Source organism: Alligator mississippiensis, chromosome 4 (genome assembly GCF_030867095.1).
Source record: "Alligator mississippiensis isolate rAllMis1 chromosome 4, rAllMis1, whole genome shotgun sequence".
Taxonomy (NCBI): Eukaryota; Metazoa; Chordata; order Crocodylia; family Alligatoridae; genus Alligator; species Alligator mississippiensis.
In genome coordinates, this window is record NC_081827.1 from 167,164,855 (window position 1) to 167,181,931 (window position 17,077).

The window sequence follows — 17,077 nt, forward strand, 5'->3', positions numbered from 1 at the left end:
GAGAAATTAAAGTAATGAGTGCATGACATGACCAAGATGTGAATGATGTGGCCTTTGAAATAAAAACAGGTACTGTGCAACAACACGTGTGATCTTTCTAATGTGTATAGTTTTTGGTGGAGCTCTTTGGTAGATCAGTCATGACAACAGTTATTTGGTACTCTTATATATGAGTACTACTTAAATCATCTAGGCAGTAAACAAGCTCTGTACAGTTTTTTACTAACACGGGAAAGCTGTGATAGTGATGTCATGAAGTAGTGCCTTTAAAACTTTGTTATAAATAAGATGAACGGCTGTGGTTTGGGATTTGAGGAAGATGTTTCTAAGGTTTATAAAATAGGTTTCTATTTTCTTAAAGTGTTTCAGTTGCTGGAGAAATGAAAGGGTTGAAAAGCAATGGTATATTATAGAGGTGCACTGATATATCAGTTGCATATCGTATTGGCATTGATAAGAGGAAAATTAACGTTATTGGCTTTTTCTGGCTGGTGTAGCCGATAATGTTCACTGATAAATATAATATGCCTTCTGGCCAAGATCTCCACACACGCATGTGGTCAGGAATGTAGCCAGGCAGCATAGAATACAGTCAGGGCAGTGCACAGGACCTGGGGCCAGGGTGGTGAGTGGGATAGAGCTGTGGGTGACTTGTCTGGGGGGGTGCAGGGAAGAAGGGACTCCCCACTGCTGCGTGCACCCCTCTGGTGAGCCATGGGGGGCATGTGCTGCCCCTGATTTGCACGCAGGTTGGATGCAGGCTCAGGGCTCTTCACTCTGCTGCATTTCCCCCAGGAGCCCTGCGCCAGTCCTGTGTCTGCTGCCTCAGTGCTTCCAGGTGGGCAGGGGGCAAGTTGTGCTTCCCACTGCCAGGGGCCAGCACAGGGCCCCCAGGGCAAAGGAAGCAAGGTGGAGAGCCCCAAGCCTACAGAACGCAGCCTGCATCTGCTATCACCCTTCTTGGCTCAGCTCCAGTTAAGTGTCCCCAGGCTTAAAAATGGTGGTAGCAGCACTTGAACTAAAGCTCATTCAACAAGCTTTAGTTCATGCTCCCCCACCACCATTTTTAAGTACTGGGATGCTGATCTGCTTGATGAACTGCCTGTGGTTCTGTCCCTTTCCCCACCCTAGCCCCAAGTCCCATTCACCACTGTGGCTGGGCAGTGCCCCAGCCCACTCCCTTCCTTAACGCAGGGGCCTCGATCTGCCCCCGCCTCCCTCCATGCCCCTTTTCTCTCACATGCTCTTTCCCCTCCAGAATTACCTGCAGGGAGCTGCTCTTCATGTTGCCCGGCTGCATTCCTGTAAATTGGTTATCAGATTGGTATATACCGAGACGGTTGGTTAAAAATTGGCTATCGGTATCAGCCAAGAAAATCTTTATCGGTGCACCCCAGTATATTAAATTTCTTTGAACATATAAGTAAATTAAAGCTAAAATTCTAGACTGGATTTAGCAGGTACAACTCAACTTTGTTATGGAGATAGATTGGGACATGATTAACATAATTACTATTGCAGTGGTCAAAAATGCTGATTTTTTTTTTTTTCATGTGACCAAAAACATATCTACGATCAGACTTTGCCTATAAATTAGTTTGTGTTTTTATTTAGTTTACTGTTAGAATTATATTTTTTTGCAAACATCAGGAAAGTAACTTGTGGACCTCCCAGTTCTGGCTCTGCACAGCTAATGATGCCCAGACAGATAGAGATCTATGCTCTAAGGAAGTAACATTCAGTGGGTATGTTTGGGAAAGTGGAACCCTCCTCAAGAAGTGCAGTCGCTGGCCAAAGAGCAACAGGTCTATAGCAGGCAGTATTGTTAAGCAGTTTGGAATCTGTCTATTCAGTCTCCATGGATGTGGGAGAATGTAATGCTAGTTCCAGATGCAAGCTTTAATTCAGGCTATGGGGTTTTATCTTGGCTCTACAATCCCACATAGGCTTTCCGTGGATTTTATACCCCCCAGAATAGCTTTGTGTGCTATCGCTCAAGATCTTTAGTTTTGTTAGATGCTCCATGCAGTGACAGTGGTGGAGGATATAGAATTTAAATCCAACAATATCTCATAGGTACATGCCACCTCTTGAAGTCTTTTCAAGCATCCAGGAAATGACAAGTACAAATGGGGAAGGATGAATTAACTCAGCTAAGATGAACACTTCCTTGCTATGGGAAAGAAAGAAGCACAAGAGACTTAAAACTGAGCGCCTTCCCCTTCCTGTTCCCTCCCCTGTTTTTTTTGGGTCCCACTTATGATACTGTTGTGAACCTAATAGTATTTCCCTTAGACGTGACTGTATTATGTTCTTTTAATGCTAGCATCCTCATTGGGCAACTTGGCAATACAGTCGCAGACTTTAATATAAAAAAAAAAATTACTATCTAACAATGTTGTGTCCTTTGTACCTTTTCAGTGTGTATAATCTAGTAAAATGGAAAAATGTTTTTATGGTTAAATTACTTTTTTCTAATTGTAATTAACTTTTAATGTAGTTTTCACATCTCTCTGTCTGTAGTGTATATGCACATTTCAAACTGTTAAAATCATAAATATTCAAAATGCATAGTTTTTTTACATAACACATGTATTAACAGGTTTCTTATACTTGGATTATTTATAAGGTTAAGGCATTGCAGTTTGGGAGGCTGCCAGATAGTAATAGCTTTCAAAGTAAAATTCCATGGAATTGGCAGACTATTTGTAGAGGATATTTGCTAGCACCTGTTGATATGGCTCACAAGTCATTCTTGCTAATACTGATATTGTGTACTGCTTCTAACTGATATTTATGACTGACTACAAATACAAAATGCAGCCCTATTAAGGAATACAAATACAAACCAAATTAATTGGGTTTTACCACCAGTGTAAAACCTTAAAAAAAAAAAAGACTATTATATACTATTAACTTTAACAACAAGAATCTTGGGTATCATAGTAAGATTGTGTTGCTTGTCTCCTTTAAAGGTGCAGCTAGGATTTTACTACCCTGAGTTCTGTTCCTCAGTAGGGAAGAATTTCTTATGAACTCTTTACTAAATGAGCGATGAGATAATCAGCCTCTTAACTCCTTTCCTGTATAGTTCTATTCTGCGAAGTATGGTGTAGTAGTAGAACCTTGCAAAACAGTATGTTCCCTTTGTTTATGGAGGCAAACCTACTAAATTCAGTGAAATTGCTGAGTTGTTTGCTGCTGATTCCTAGTAGCCTTTCTGAGCTAGCACAGGCATAATGGAGGGTGATAGATATAACCACAGCTTTTGTAGCAACAGAATTCTAAAGCTTTTTTCCTCTGCTGTATGTGTTTTGCTGTGCTGAAGACTGGTACAGGTGAATCCAGGATCTTCATTACTAATAGTGATGATGATTGAACTTAAGAATGAATGTTAAATACTAAAATTGGAGAATTAATTCTAAGACTAGTATAGTAATTGTAGGCTCAGTATCTCTGGACTTAGCACTTGAGTCAGCTAATGTTGCACTGGAACAGCGATGCTCAATTTACAATTCAGAATTTTCTGTTGTATACACTGACTCATTTCTTTTAATTGTAAAAGAAAACTCCATTAACACGAGGGATCTTTAGTTGCCTTCTAGAATTTAGGCTCTTTTTGGTGTCTACAGCCAAATATTTACTATGCAAAGCCTTCTACTTTTAGTGAAAATGGGTGGCCTACATTAGATATATTACCTGTCTAAATGGATGATCCTGCTTAACCAAATAAGGGAGTAAGAAAAATGCACAAATAGTAACTCTTCAGATAAATTTCAAGGGACCTGTTTCATACTCATACTAAATATTGGAAAATAATTAGTTTAATTTCACTGCAAATCTGCATTTTAAAGAGGTGTGAAATTATCTGATGTAGCCGTGATCACTGACTAATTATTTCTCACCTTCATTTAACTTGGAGAGCATTTTGAATATTTCAAAACTCCGAGGCACAGCAACTTTATTAAAAACATTTTGAATTTTGAGAGGCTCAGATAGTAATCATTTCCCATGTAAAATTAGTCAGCTGTAGTACTGTTTAATTTTAACAGAAATAGAGTAAGCATTACCTTATTCTTTAGCACTGCAATTATTAAAAACATGTTTTTAAAAGAAGTCACCAAATGACCCATTTGAATTTTTGCTACTTCACCAACTTTCTGGAGAAATGAAACAGCTAATGCAAGACCCTAAGTAAGGGTAGGCACAATAGGTCATTGTTTGAAGCCCCACCTCCCGATATCATATGATTACATTAGCATTTATATTCAAGAACAAACAGTAAGTTTCTAATTGTTGTGCAAAGCTTGGCAGTGTGACTCGTGTAACTGGTAGCGAGGCTGCATATAGTTTGAAATAGCTTGGAGAGATGTGAACTGTCCTGTGCATTTCAGTGGAGCATTAACTTCAAGACCTAATGGTGCTCATCAGCTCTATCTTAGCAGAGGACTCTGAGTGACCTTGAAGGATCCTGAGCAGTGGTGTGCAGAGAAGCCTGGGGTGCCTTAATATGCATTTGGTAAGATGAAAGGGATATTGTCATGCCTGAGACTTTTTGAAAGGAGAAAGCAATACGTCTCTTAAGCAATACAGTGAAATGCTGTAAAAATAGAAAGTGCCATTGTATTACTGGAGGTCGGTGGTTAATGCTGAAAACTGAGGTATGATATGACACTACATAATTCTGAGCATTGCCCTGTTACATCTGTAAAATTTAGACTCCAACACAGTTCCTTCTCTGAAAACTGCTCCAGTGCTATGGCAGGCATTTTGGCACATGTCTAGGGGATAGCAGCTTAGGCCTGTACGCATAGGGAAGTATTCGATTTGGATTCGGGAGATTTGGAGGACAGTGATTTGATTTGGTGATTTGAATCACTGTCCCCATTAGATTCAGCTGAATCAGAATTGGTGATTCGGTGCTGATTCAGATCAGCCAGGGAGGGTAAGGCACAGCCAGGTGACTGCAGGTTCTCCTGTGGCTCCTCCGGCTGTGCCTGCCTCTCCCCAGGTGGGAGGAGCCATGGGAGAAACCCCCTTGGCTGCCTTGCCAGGCCCCATCCCCTGCCCAGCCCTAGCCCCTGGGCACTTAAAAAAAAAAAAAAACAAAAAAAAAAAAACAAAAAAAAAAACGCCCTGCACTCACCGGATGCAGCAGTGGGGATCAGGGCCTCTGAGGGCTTGTGGCAGAACCTCTCTGCACAGTGGGGATTCCCTGCCCTGGGCTGGCATCTGCGTGGCAGCTCCCCCATGGCGTGGGTGTAGCGTGGTTTGGTAGGGCGCCACATGCTGTCCGGGAGCTGGGACCGCTGGAGCTGAGCGGTGCCAGACTCTGGGTGACTGACTGCTGGAGCCACCCCAGCTCCTGTACAGCATGTGTCACCTTGCCAAGCCGTGCTGCACCCTCCCTGGCTGGGCAGGTGGCAGCAGGGCAGAGCCCCTGGTCTGAGTGCTGCTGCGCCTGCATCCCACATCTGCTGCCCCAGCTGGACAGCTTGTCCCAGCCCCAATCCCTCCCTCCCCCGTGTCCCTTCCCTCCCCCAACCCCAAAAAACTTACCAGCTGGAGGCAGCTGTGTCAGCTGCCTGTTTAGTCTACGGCCGAATCTCCATAGCGGCTGAATGTTTTCCAAATCTTTTCTGAATCGATTCAGATGCTTTGAGTCAATTCGGAGCTTTTAATTGGTCTTCGATTTGGATTTGGAGATTTGGTCCCCAAATCGGGCTGAATCTCCGAATCAAATCAGCTACCAAAGCTTTGCACAGCCCTAATAGGAACCTGCTCAGAGGCTGGGGTTTGTGACAGGAACTGCGGTAGTAACAGTGTTTAAACCCAGGATTCCCAACATGATGGGTTGGGACAAATGCAGAACTGTTGTTATAAACTTCCTTCTCATACATAGTTTAAAATTTGTAGTTATATTAGGTATTGATAGTGAGGAGGGTTTAAAACCTAGAACCTGGGGACCGTTTACCCTTGTATTAAAACAATATTAGCTCAAGTAGTTGTAGAATGTATTTAGATGACATGGTTAGGCAACTAATTGTGCTGGGTCATTAACCTGGATATGAATAACTTACATTACTCAATAGATAAATATTTGAGGAGTACTGCTACATTTTAACTCTTAGAATGCCACTGACAGTCTTATTTTCAGTAGAGGAAATGTGATATTTAGTGTATTAAAGCCACAACTATCTTCTGTACCCTAGGGTTTTTAACATGTGTTTTTTTTCGTACTGTGGGCAATGACCTTACATAGACCAAGTCGTGTTTTCTGTATAGGTATCATTCTGTCTGAGACAGAATCCTTAAATCAGCTTTATTTCTAACTTTTATAACTCATTCTTTAGCATTTGGTTTTGTCTTTTCTATGAAATACTCCAGACTAGACGTATTGCATAGAATCTTTGGCTACAAGCCAAAGTTTTTCATTACATGCCTATAAATTGGAATAATTAATTAATTGATGTACCCATCTGTCTGCTGTACAATTTCAGGAATTATTCTGTAGAAGTATAGTAATTTATTTAAAATATACATGCTCTAATACAAGTCTTTTTCTTGTAAAAATTTGTTAAATATGTAATGCTCCATATTTTGGAAGCTTATTGGATCCTATTTTTATGATTTTTTTCCAAAGAAACTGACAATTTCTCCCTGTTTTTCTCATGCTATTGGTTCAGACTGTATACTGAAGTGCCTGTGATTAACTGACCACCTTGCGGTGCCAAACCCTCCAAAGTTAGTTGGCTTGCCAAAATTGTGCTGTTCTCTTCAGGAGCTTTTGTATTCAGCTCCATCAGAAATTCCAGCAGCCTCTTGATGCAATTGCATCTTTGTTACTGGCAGTTCTTAAGCACTTATGGGGAAAAAAACATACCGAGGACAGTTTTTTATTGCTTATCTATCATGGGCTGGAGACCACTAATTTCATTGTGTTAGACATTAAAATCTTGGAATTTTTAAATGGACATCCTTAAATTACTGGAGTACTCTGTTTAATCATCATCTTTGACTAGATATAAATTAGTGTTTTGGTGTATGTTAACATAAAAATCCATATGCAAGTGAGAACTTGGGTCTGTCCAGTGTCTCTCTTGATTCCATATACCAAGTTATTAAGAAATTCTGCTACATACATTGTATGAAACATTTAGCTGAATAAATTGCTATTGGTCATTTACACAAGTTTAATGCTTTGTTTTAAAGATATTACATAGCCATTTTCTTTTACCACATGAAATTTGTCATGTGAGGATGTTGAGTTTCATGGCCTTATTTTCAGTGTTGCTGAGCATCCAGAGCATACATTATAATCAGAGGATGCTGAGAGTGCACATTTCCTTTTGAATAATCAAGTACTTAGTTTCAACTGTAATATATACATGGACTGTGATGGAAGCAACCCTGCTTAAAGACTGTTTTTAACTCTGTCCTATCTTCTCTGCTCAACTCGCTATGTTCTGTACTATTGGGAAACATAGTAGTTACCTGTACCTATTAACATACTTTTTCTTTGAAGGCAAAAATAAAACTAGTTTTAGGATATGCATCTACCTTGCCTGTTGAAACAGATGTGTTTTAACCACACTGATCTGATAGACAGCAAGGTTCAGGCAGAGATTTGACTAATTTGATTTGTCATGGTTAAAACAGTTCCTAAACACTTCTGCATTGGTAAGACTACTTTTTTAAAGTAATGGAGCCATGTCATAGATTTATAGATTCTAGGGTAGGAAGGGACCTCAGTGGGCCATCTACTCTGACCCCCTGCCCCTGGCAGGCAAGAAAAGGGTCACCAAACCTGGGGTCATGTGAACCCAGCCAGGTGCCAGTCCAGTCTCCTCTTGAAGACCCCCAAGGATGGCACCACCTCCCTTGGGTGCCCATTTCAGATCCTGGCAACCCAGACTTTTTTCTAATGTCCAGTCTAAACCTACTCTCCAGTAGCTTATGGCCATTGTTCCTTGTTGCTCCAGGGGGTGCCCTGGTATACAGATCATCGCCTACTTCATGTTGCTCCCCCCTTATGAATTTGTTTGCTGCCACAAGTTCCCCTTTCAGCCTTCTCTTGGAGAGGCTGAAGAGGTTAAGGTCCCTCAGCCTTTCCTCATAGGACCTTCCCTGGAGGCCTCTAATCAGATGAGTAGCTCTTCTTTGGACCCTCTCCAGGTTGTACACATCCCGCTTAAACTATGGTGTCCAGAACTGGACGCAGTACTCCAGCTGCGGCCTGACCAGTGCCACCTAGAGAGGGAGAATCACCTCCCTGGACCTGTTTGTGAAGCACCTACGGATGCACAACAAGGTGCGATTGGCTCTGCTGACTGCATCATCACATTGACGACTCATGTTCATCCTGGAGTCTTCAGTAACTCCAAGATCTTTCTGCCTCAGTGGTGCTGAGAAGGTCTATAGGTATGATGGGAGTTCTACCCCCCAGTCTGTAGGTATGATGGCAGTTCTTTTTCCCTAGATGCAGCACCTTGCACTTGTCCTTATTGAATTGCATCCTGTTGCTTTCTGCCCACTTCCTCAACCTGTCTAGGTCAGCCTGGATCTGGTTCCTCCTCTCCAGGGTGTTGACTTCACCCCATATTTTTCTGTCATCCGTGAATTTGTACAGGGTGCTTCTCACCCCCTCATCCAAATCACCGATGAAGATGTTGAACAGCACCGGCCCCAGAACTGAGCCCTGGGGGACTCCACTGCACACATCTTTCCAGGTTGAAACCAACCCATCCACCACCGCTCTCTGAGTGTGACCTTTGAGCCAGTTTGCTACCCATTCTACCGTATAATCATCCAAGGCAAATCTCCTCAGTGTATTTATAAGGATGGTCTGGGATACTGTGTTGAAGGCCTTCTTGAAGTCCAGATAGATAACATCCACCTTGACTGCTGCATCAACTCCACCTCGACTCCTACATCTAAACATTTAGTGGCCTTGTCATAAAAAGAAACTAGGTTAGTCAGGCAGGACCTACCTGCTATAAACCCATGTTGGTTACCCCTCTGCATCATATTAGCCAGCGGGCTCCCACAGATGTATTCCTTGATCATTTTTTCTAGGATTTTCCCAGGGATAGATGTAGATATCAGGGATGGAGGTAATGATATCATTATGTCATTAATAAAAATAAATACATTGTAGCAAAGAGTATGTGCATGTGTGTGGTAGTGCCTTCAGATAACACTACCAAATTTAAATATTAATTGTCAACTTTGGCAAAGACCTTCCTTCTTTGTATACTTCAAGATTCCCTAGTTTCAGTAAGATGAAATTGTAAATTTGTAGTGATGCTGAATTTGTGACTGCAGTCAGTTTTGTTTAGTTACAAGTTATTAAAAGACAAATGGCTTCTGCTGCAGCACAGTCTTGATATGCACAGTATAGGTAGTTTGTTTGTTTTTTAATGGTTTTGATTCCTTAGTTTACATTGACAGCTCCACTGGGCAGTGTACTTTCCAGGAAGCCCAGTGGAACCTTTTGACACAAACATTCAGCCCCTCCATTGTGCTCTACAGAGAAAGCTATCTCACTGTCATATTGCAATAGGTTTGTTCTCCATTAGACTCTAAAGATAGCAAGGGTCAAAATCCACTGAGTCTCTTAATGGCGTAATCGGCAGCTAGTTTCATTCTCTCATTACCGTAAAGCCCAGTATTGCACCTCATTTTTCGGACCTCTGCACCACTAGCTGTCTTACTCTGTACTTAGCAGTTGACTGCCACCTCCATTATGCATAATGTTTCCTTTTATTCCTCTACATTCTATAAAATTAATAGAACAAAGGAGACCTGATCACCTCTTTTCTTGGGTGAATTTGGTGAAAATGTCCAGAAGACATTTTTTAGGCCTGTATATTAATATCCCAGGCCTGTTTTTGAATGGGATAGACTGAAGGTTCCTAAAGTGTTAGCCCACCAAGCCCCTTTGCAGATTTGCCATCCAGGACTGTGCCTTAGAAATTACTTTTCGTGGGCAAAACTTTGAAAGCCCCTGTTTAAAATAATTGTAGAATATAAACCAGTAGTCTAAACTTCTCAATACATCAGTCTATTAAAAAGTTATTTTTTTCTTCTTGCAATTGAGTTCACTACTAGATTTTTTTTATAAGTAGAATTATTTTGTTCTGTAATTTCCCATTGAAAGTAATACTGTTTAATTGCTGAATAAAGTGTCTTGGAGCCAGCTAATAAGACTAATGCATTTATACAGTTTTTTGCATTCTTTGTCATTTGAGGTTGGTATTTATTCTATTTAATTTTCAAGCTGAATACCTGTAGCAGAGGATCCAGACCATGTTACTTGGGTGTAAGAGAAGGGGAGGAGTGGGAACTATGGCAGGAAACCAGGAGGCTCCTTTCCCTTTAAGAAGGCATAGAGGGCAGACTGGCTCTTGATTGGCAGGGAAAGCCCTGTGCAGGGTTTAGGAAGGCACATGACCAAAAAGGGGGACTGGCTTCCAGGCACATAATCCCAGGGCCTGAGCCAGAACCGGCAGTCTGTCTTGCATACTAGAGGGTGAGAGGAGCTCCTGAGGTAGATGCCTGTAGGGATTGACTAGCAGGCATCTGAGCTGTTCCCTGGAGCTGCCCAGGGGAAACTAAGGGAAGCTGATGGCCTGAATGAGTCATCAGCCCAGAGCTGGATAGCCTTTTAGTTGGAAACAGTGGGTTGTATTTATGTTGTAATTCAAGCTGTTTGCCGGAGGACCCAGTTGTGGCTATGGGGAAGGTCTGGAGGCCACAAGGCGTGCCTGGTAGAGCACTCTGCATTAGGCAGTCTAGCCTGGGTCATGGTCAAGGACCAGAGGGCTGAGGCCTGGAGAAGCAAGCAGCTCAGCCTAGGGTAAGGGACTCAGAGGGCTGAGAGCAGAGGCAGGGAGGGCAATCCAGGCTAGGGTCAGGCACCCTGAGGGCTAGGAACTGGTGCCCCACAGTGTGAGATGTAGGGGCCAAATCAGTGGGCCAGGGCTGGAGTTGTTCAGCCAGAGGAAAGGGAGACTAAAGCCAAGAGGTCTCAAGCCTTTGCAAGGGACAGAACAAGTTTAATATCTGTGAGACATGGGCGTGGCTGTAGGGGTGGAAGGAGGCCATAAATTTAACTCTTATGTGACATAACATAAACACATATGCATTGAATGTGTTTAAGTGGAAATTTACTGGCTCAGAACACTGGACTATATTAAAAATAGCATTCATCTGTTGATTGCATACAGCTTTGTTTCTCAAAGCTTGTTAGTGATGGATTATTAGTGTGTAGACAAGGTGGAGTGAAGTGCCTAGGATTTCATCTTGAGGCTTCCAGGGTGTAGCAGTTTTCTTTGCTAAGGAGAGCTGAACGCAGTTCATTTCAGGCACAGCAAGTACTTTGCCATGAATTTGTTAGAAAAGAACAAGAACAGAAGGCTCTCTCTCTCTTGGGACTAAGCTGGCTGTCACCTGCAGGACAAGCTTGGTATCTGAATGCTGGTTTTCCTCATCCTTCTGTGCAGTCTACATTCATTATCAAAGTGTGAATTTCTTCCAGTAAATTGCAAATACTGTTTAATTACAGTTATGGCTAGTAGACCCGATTGTAGTTGGGAGTTTTCTCAGATGCTTTATAAAGTCACAAAGAGACAAGGTTCATATTTTTGAAGATCATTCTTATATGAAATCAATTTTTTTTCAATGTTAAAGAACTTGTACTTGGAAAATTGTATGTTGGTTTTCCAAATCATATTCTAGTTTCTAAAATAATTTTTGTATATCCTGTTTTATGGGATAATTGTGTAACAAACAAATCTTTTGGACCAAGTTTTTATTCTTTCTGTGTAAAATTGTTGCATTTCCATTTAAAAGAGAGAATCTCACTTTTATTTTCCCTGTGCATCAGGAGGGTTGTGTTGTAGTGTGTTTGGTACTGTGCAACACAGAATTCTTTCCTCTGAGTTTAAATATACATCTCTTGTTGCTCTAAGCTAGTGGAAGGCCAGCCTTTTTTGGCAGGTGTGCTACAAATCAGCTCTGCACCCTCCCCGAGTACCACTCCAATCCCCTTCCCCTGTCTGATCTGCAGCTGTGCTTCCTTCTCCCTGCTCTCTGTCCCCCCAGTCAGCTGTGCCACACAGAGGCTGCCTATGCCACTTGTGATATATGGGCCACATGTTGGTCACCCCTGTGTTAAGCTCCGAGAGCCTTCCCAAATTTTTGCAAGTTTAATATTTCCTTGGAAGTGTGTGTGTGCGCACTCATGCACACGTCTACAAAGAAATAAATTAAATGTGTGCATGTAGGGAGGGAAGAGTTTATTAAGTGGTGACCTGGAGTAAAATAGATGTATGGAAACCTTATGGTCTTTGATCCAATGTAAACATGCTTACAATTGTTGCCCAGGGCAAGATAAATATAACATTGAATGCTGTCAATCGGTGGTACTTCTTTTATTGTTTAGATTTATATTGTTCTGTGTTAATTGAAATCTTGAACATAATATGCTGTAATCAAGATTAATCAGATGGGTTCAATTCACTGTGAAGTGTAAATGTAAAGTGCTCTTGAATTAAGGAAACACTTTTCAGCTCTTATTTTGAACAGAGTTCTATTTCCATTTCAGAAATACATGCCACAGGATTCAATTATCAGAATGAAGATGAGAAAGTTACTCTCTCCTTTCCCAGTACTCTTCAGAAAGGTAAGAGGTACTTTTTATCTCCGATTCCTGTGCTACTTGGCTGAGCATGAGTGTGTTTTCAAAACTTTCTCTATTGCCTAGGGTGGACCTGTCTTGCTTCATGTGATTTTTTTTTTTTTTTTTTTTTTTCCCCTTTCCAAATTTCAGTCTGGGTGACTATCAGACAACTCTTACTCACTGGCCTGAGAACTACATCGCTGCAGTTAAATAGGCTGCCCAGTTTTTATAAAGCATCAGTATTAAGAATGAAATCATCTAGTTATTTTAACAGGGGTATAAGTTATAGCTGTGTTGGTCTAAGGACATAGGCAAACAAGGTTCTTTGGGTAAATCTGATATCTTTTATTAGACCACTTAAATAGTTGGGAAAAATTCTATGCAAGCTTTTGAGTATAAATACCTGTTGTCAGGCTAAGGAAGCATCTGCAGTTGGTGTGTACTCTTCCTGGATGGAATGAATGAAGGCTGTCCATATGTACAGGAAAAGTACTAAACTGTATTACAGCTCATTTTCAAGACATACTTTCTGTGCTTATCTTCCTGTGGTATAAGTGTAAATACAAGTTTGAGGCTTGTTCAGACCTGTGACATAATTCAAATATTGTTTTTTATTTTCAAGTAGCTGGAGTTGGAGGCAACATTGAGTTGGTTTATGAGATTAACAGTAAGATACAGAATTTCTTCCACCTGGGTTGGTAGGGTCTGGTTCTTGAAAGGCTTGCATAATTGAATTTGGTCTCTGTCCACCTGCTGAAGGGACCGATTTCCATCTTTGACACTACTCTTGCATCTGTTTTCAAGTGCAAGGTTTCTTTGGAAGTCTGAATAAGTAAATCACCTACCACCTGAGAACTGCTTAAAGGGTTGAGATCTGTTGGTAGGGCACTGAAGATGCTGTGTATTGGTGTTCACTGACTAAATCACTTGGCTTCCTGGAATTTCTACCTCTAAACAAAATCCTTCCCACCACACTGCACATGCTGTCTTGACTGCAGAGCACCTGTTACCAACAGAAGCATCTTTCTTGCAGGTGGTAGTTCTGTGCTGACAGTGCCATGAGTCTTCCATTAGATAATTAGTGACTATCATTGTCCTTTGCATCTAGGTTTATTAACTTTTATGCAATATTTGGTAGACTAATTTTAGCTCAGAGGCGGGGAAAAGTGTACAGTTACTGATGGTTGTTTGCCTACAAGCATCATGCAGCCTAGCAACAGCAGCACTGTAAGGGAGTGTTGGTATCTTGAGCAGCTTCTGTTCCAAGTAGCAGTTTGATAAAATACTGATGCATGAACAGTTTGGAAAAGATCCATTTGTAGAACTGTTTGAATATTTCCCTGATTTTTAAAAAGAATCTGGTACAAGATACTCTGACAAGTTTATAACATTTTATACTTTTAAAACATTAATTTTTACATACTTCAAAATTCCTATATAATTCTCTTACCTGTCTTAGCTTTTGAAGTACCTCCAACAAACAATGGGAAGCTGCACCAGGTTTTACATTTACTCAGAAAAGGCCATACAAAATATGTACCAATTCATGAATCTGATACTTTATATGGTGTACTTCTTCATGAATTATTGTAAATCAGCAAAAGATTAAAGGAATAGAATACAGGCAGTCCTCAACTTACAATGTTTCGAGTTGCAGTGTTTTGCACTTACAAGGTTTATAAATTGACACCCTGTTTCAACTTTCTGACATCATTTTCGACTTTACAACACTTGATCTGATGTCATGCCACGCCAGCGAACAAGTTCGCTGCGTCGCTCATCTCTCTGGAGAACATCTGTCCAAACTTCCTTGGACATTTTCTTTAAGAAAGCAGACAAACTTCAGCCAAGACTCCAGCCAAGAACCCTTCAAAAAATCCAGCAGTCACCTCGAAGAAGTCCTTCCAAATCAATACAATTGCTATTTACAATATAAACACATTAATGTAGCTATATTACTCACGTCTAATTGATTGAGTACAAAAATTCTGGATTATTTTTGGTGAAAATTGGGTATCGGGCTTTGGTTCAGGAACCAACCCCCCCATTTATAACATTGTTTCCTATGAGAAAGTCGGTCCCGAGTTGCAACATTTCGACTTAAGACGTAGTTATCAGGAACCAATTGTGTCGTAAATCCGAGGACTGCCTGTACTTGTTATTTTGTTATTTAAATGTATCAGATTGAGATTAGTTCATAAAATTGGTGTTAAAGGCGGTTTTCTTAAGAGTTTTCTTGTCAGAAATCCAGTTGGCTTTGACAAAGTATGTATTTTAAATAAACCATTCTGACTGAACAATGTCTTAATGATTACAGTCTCTCTATTCGCTCCTTAGTTATTACTTTGATTCTCCATTAGAATTGTATTGGTAGCTAGATTGCCAAAATAAAGTTGTATGATAGCAGATAATGCCTCACTTGACTTGAGACCTACTTTATAAAGAATGGTTGCTGATAAAATCACTGATATGATCAGTAGAAAGCTTGAGTGATAAAATCGCATTGATTGTTTGTCTCTAGAATTAAACGAACGTATTTTAGAGTGTGGTTTGTTTCAGTAATAGTGAAGTTTGCTCCTAAGCAGTTGAGGTGATTTCTAATTATCTGCCTACCATTGGGAGTTAGGCTCAGGAGCTATTTATGTTAGATGCTGTTGGTCTGTTCTTTTGTTAACCAGCAAGAACTAAGCTGAATTACTGTATTGCTCCCTATGCTTCAAATATGCAAACTTCTTGAAGTTTTGCTTACTTGGACGTAATCTATTTTTTTACATATTTATTTTGGATTGGAATATGCCTCTGGTTTGAAAAAAGCAGGTGTTTACTCTTTGTTCAAATATATAAAATGTATAAGTCGCTGCAAATATTACTGTGCTACATTCTATAGGTTATTGGAACAATGCCTTTCTTATCAAGATCAGGTTTCCCCTTTGTATTGCAATACCAAGGGCAGAATAAATCCTGGATCTAATTGAATTAAAAGCTAGAAAGCAGACAGAGCTCCATTTTGACTTTTGTATTAGTTATTCATCCGGTGATTGTGATAATCATTTAGGCACTCTGTGTGCGCATGTGCACATGCATAATGTATATAATATCTGAAAATGCTTTGTGAGCATACAGGCTCTTGCCTTTCAGTTGCACAGAAATACAAAGCCATGCCGATTACAATAAAGAAACGTTAGCAGAAGGAGAATGAGTGCAAGGTAAAGTGTCACAGACACTGTACTAGGCAAGGTGCTAGATGTTCATGCCTGCTAGAGCTTTGTATCACTCTGAGCCACGTTGTGTGTCATGTTGTCCCTGGGGAGGGGGGGGGGGTGTTTGAGGGATGTTGGCAAAGGAGTGATGGGTAAAAATAAATTGGAGGGAAAAGTTATTCAGGGCAGTGGGCCAATTGAGTAGCATGGTCTGAAGGTCTCTAGACCAAATAAACATTCTCTTTGGCACATCCAGCTGACAGTGTCTAATCTGTTTCTGTCACAGGGACTGGGACATTAAAGATAGACTTTGTTGGAGAGCTAAATGATAAAATGAAAGGTTTTTATCGAAGTAAATACACCACCCCTTCTGGAGAGACACGCTACGCTGCTGTCACTCAATTTGAGGTATGGTCTATATTCTTCTTTAAGCAAGTATTATCCCCAACATAGGAAAAGACTTGATTATAGTTTCCTAGTTTCAACTCTTTGTACTTGTTGCTGGGTTTCTAGGATCCATGGGGGGTGAGGCGGGGCTGGCTTCTAGCGCTAAGCAAAATGGCTGCTGGTAGTTTTAAAAACACCCTTCCCTCTATGCCTTGCCCCTCCCCCCCCCCAAAAAAGAAAAAAACCAACAAAAAAACAAAACAAACCCAAACAAACAAAAACAACAGAACAAACCCTTTGTACTGTGACCTGAAGGTCAACAAATGCAGGCTGTTGCAAATTCCTTAGTCAAGGATCTTGCCTATGTATAGTACCTAGTATATGCATATGTGTAACAGCTGCAGTGTTAAAAACAGCTCTAGCATATTTGGACTAAATATTTCTGTGTAAACTGCCTTCACAAAACAAGTTAATCTTTTAGTAGGATGCCCTTATTTGCTACCAATATTCTAATGGCCTCTGCAGTGTGAGCCAGCTTTTTGTCTCAAGGGTTATATAACTAGACATTAGGAAAGATTTTTATACTATGCTTTAACAGTCTACTCAGTCTGTTACATAAACAGAAATATAGAACACTTTGCCTTTTATCCAATACAATGGAATATATCTCAGTGTGAAATAGCAGAGCAAAGGGCATTTTTCAGTTGCATTTTGAACCCAAGAATGAAATCAGTTAAAACTGAGAGTGAAGTGTGCTAATCCCCAAGAGTTAAGGGAGATGAACAGGGAAACATCTTACAGCAGTGAC

The 17,077-nt window shown here is 40.7% G+C and overlaps 1 protein-coding gene across 2 annotated transcripts in view; it reads left to right on the forward strand.

The window, feature by feature from the left end:
• The window catches only part of NPEPPS (aminopeptidase puromycin sensitive), a 72,518-nt gene that overhangs the window by 15,035 nt on the left and 40,406 nt on the right, over window positions 1-17,077 (forward strand). For both annotated transcript variants that reach the window (XM_059727019.1, XM_059727020.1), the window contains 2 exons: window positions 12,608-12,685; window positions 16,169-16,290. In XM_059727019.1, coding sequence (XP_059583002.1) covers window positions 12,608-12,685; window positions 16,169-16,290 — 200 coding nt within the window. The remainder of the gene's footprint in view (window positions 1-12,607; window positions 12,686-16,168; window positions 16,291-17,077) is intronic.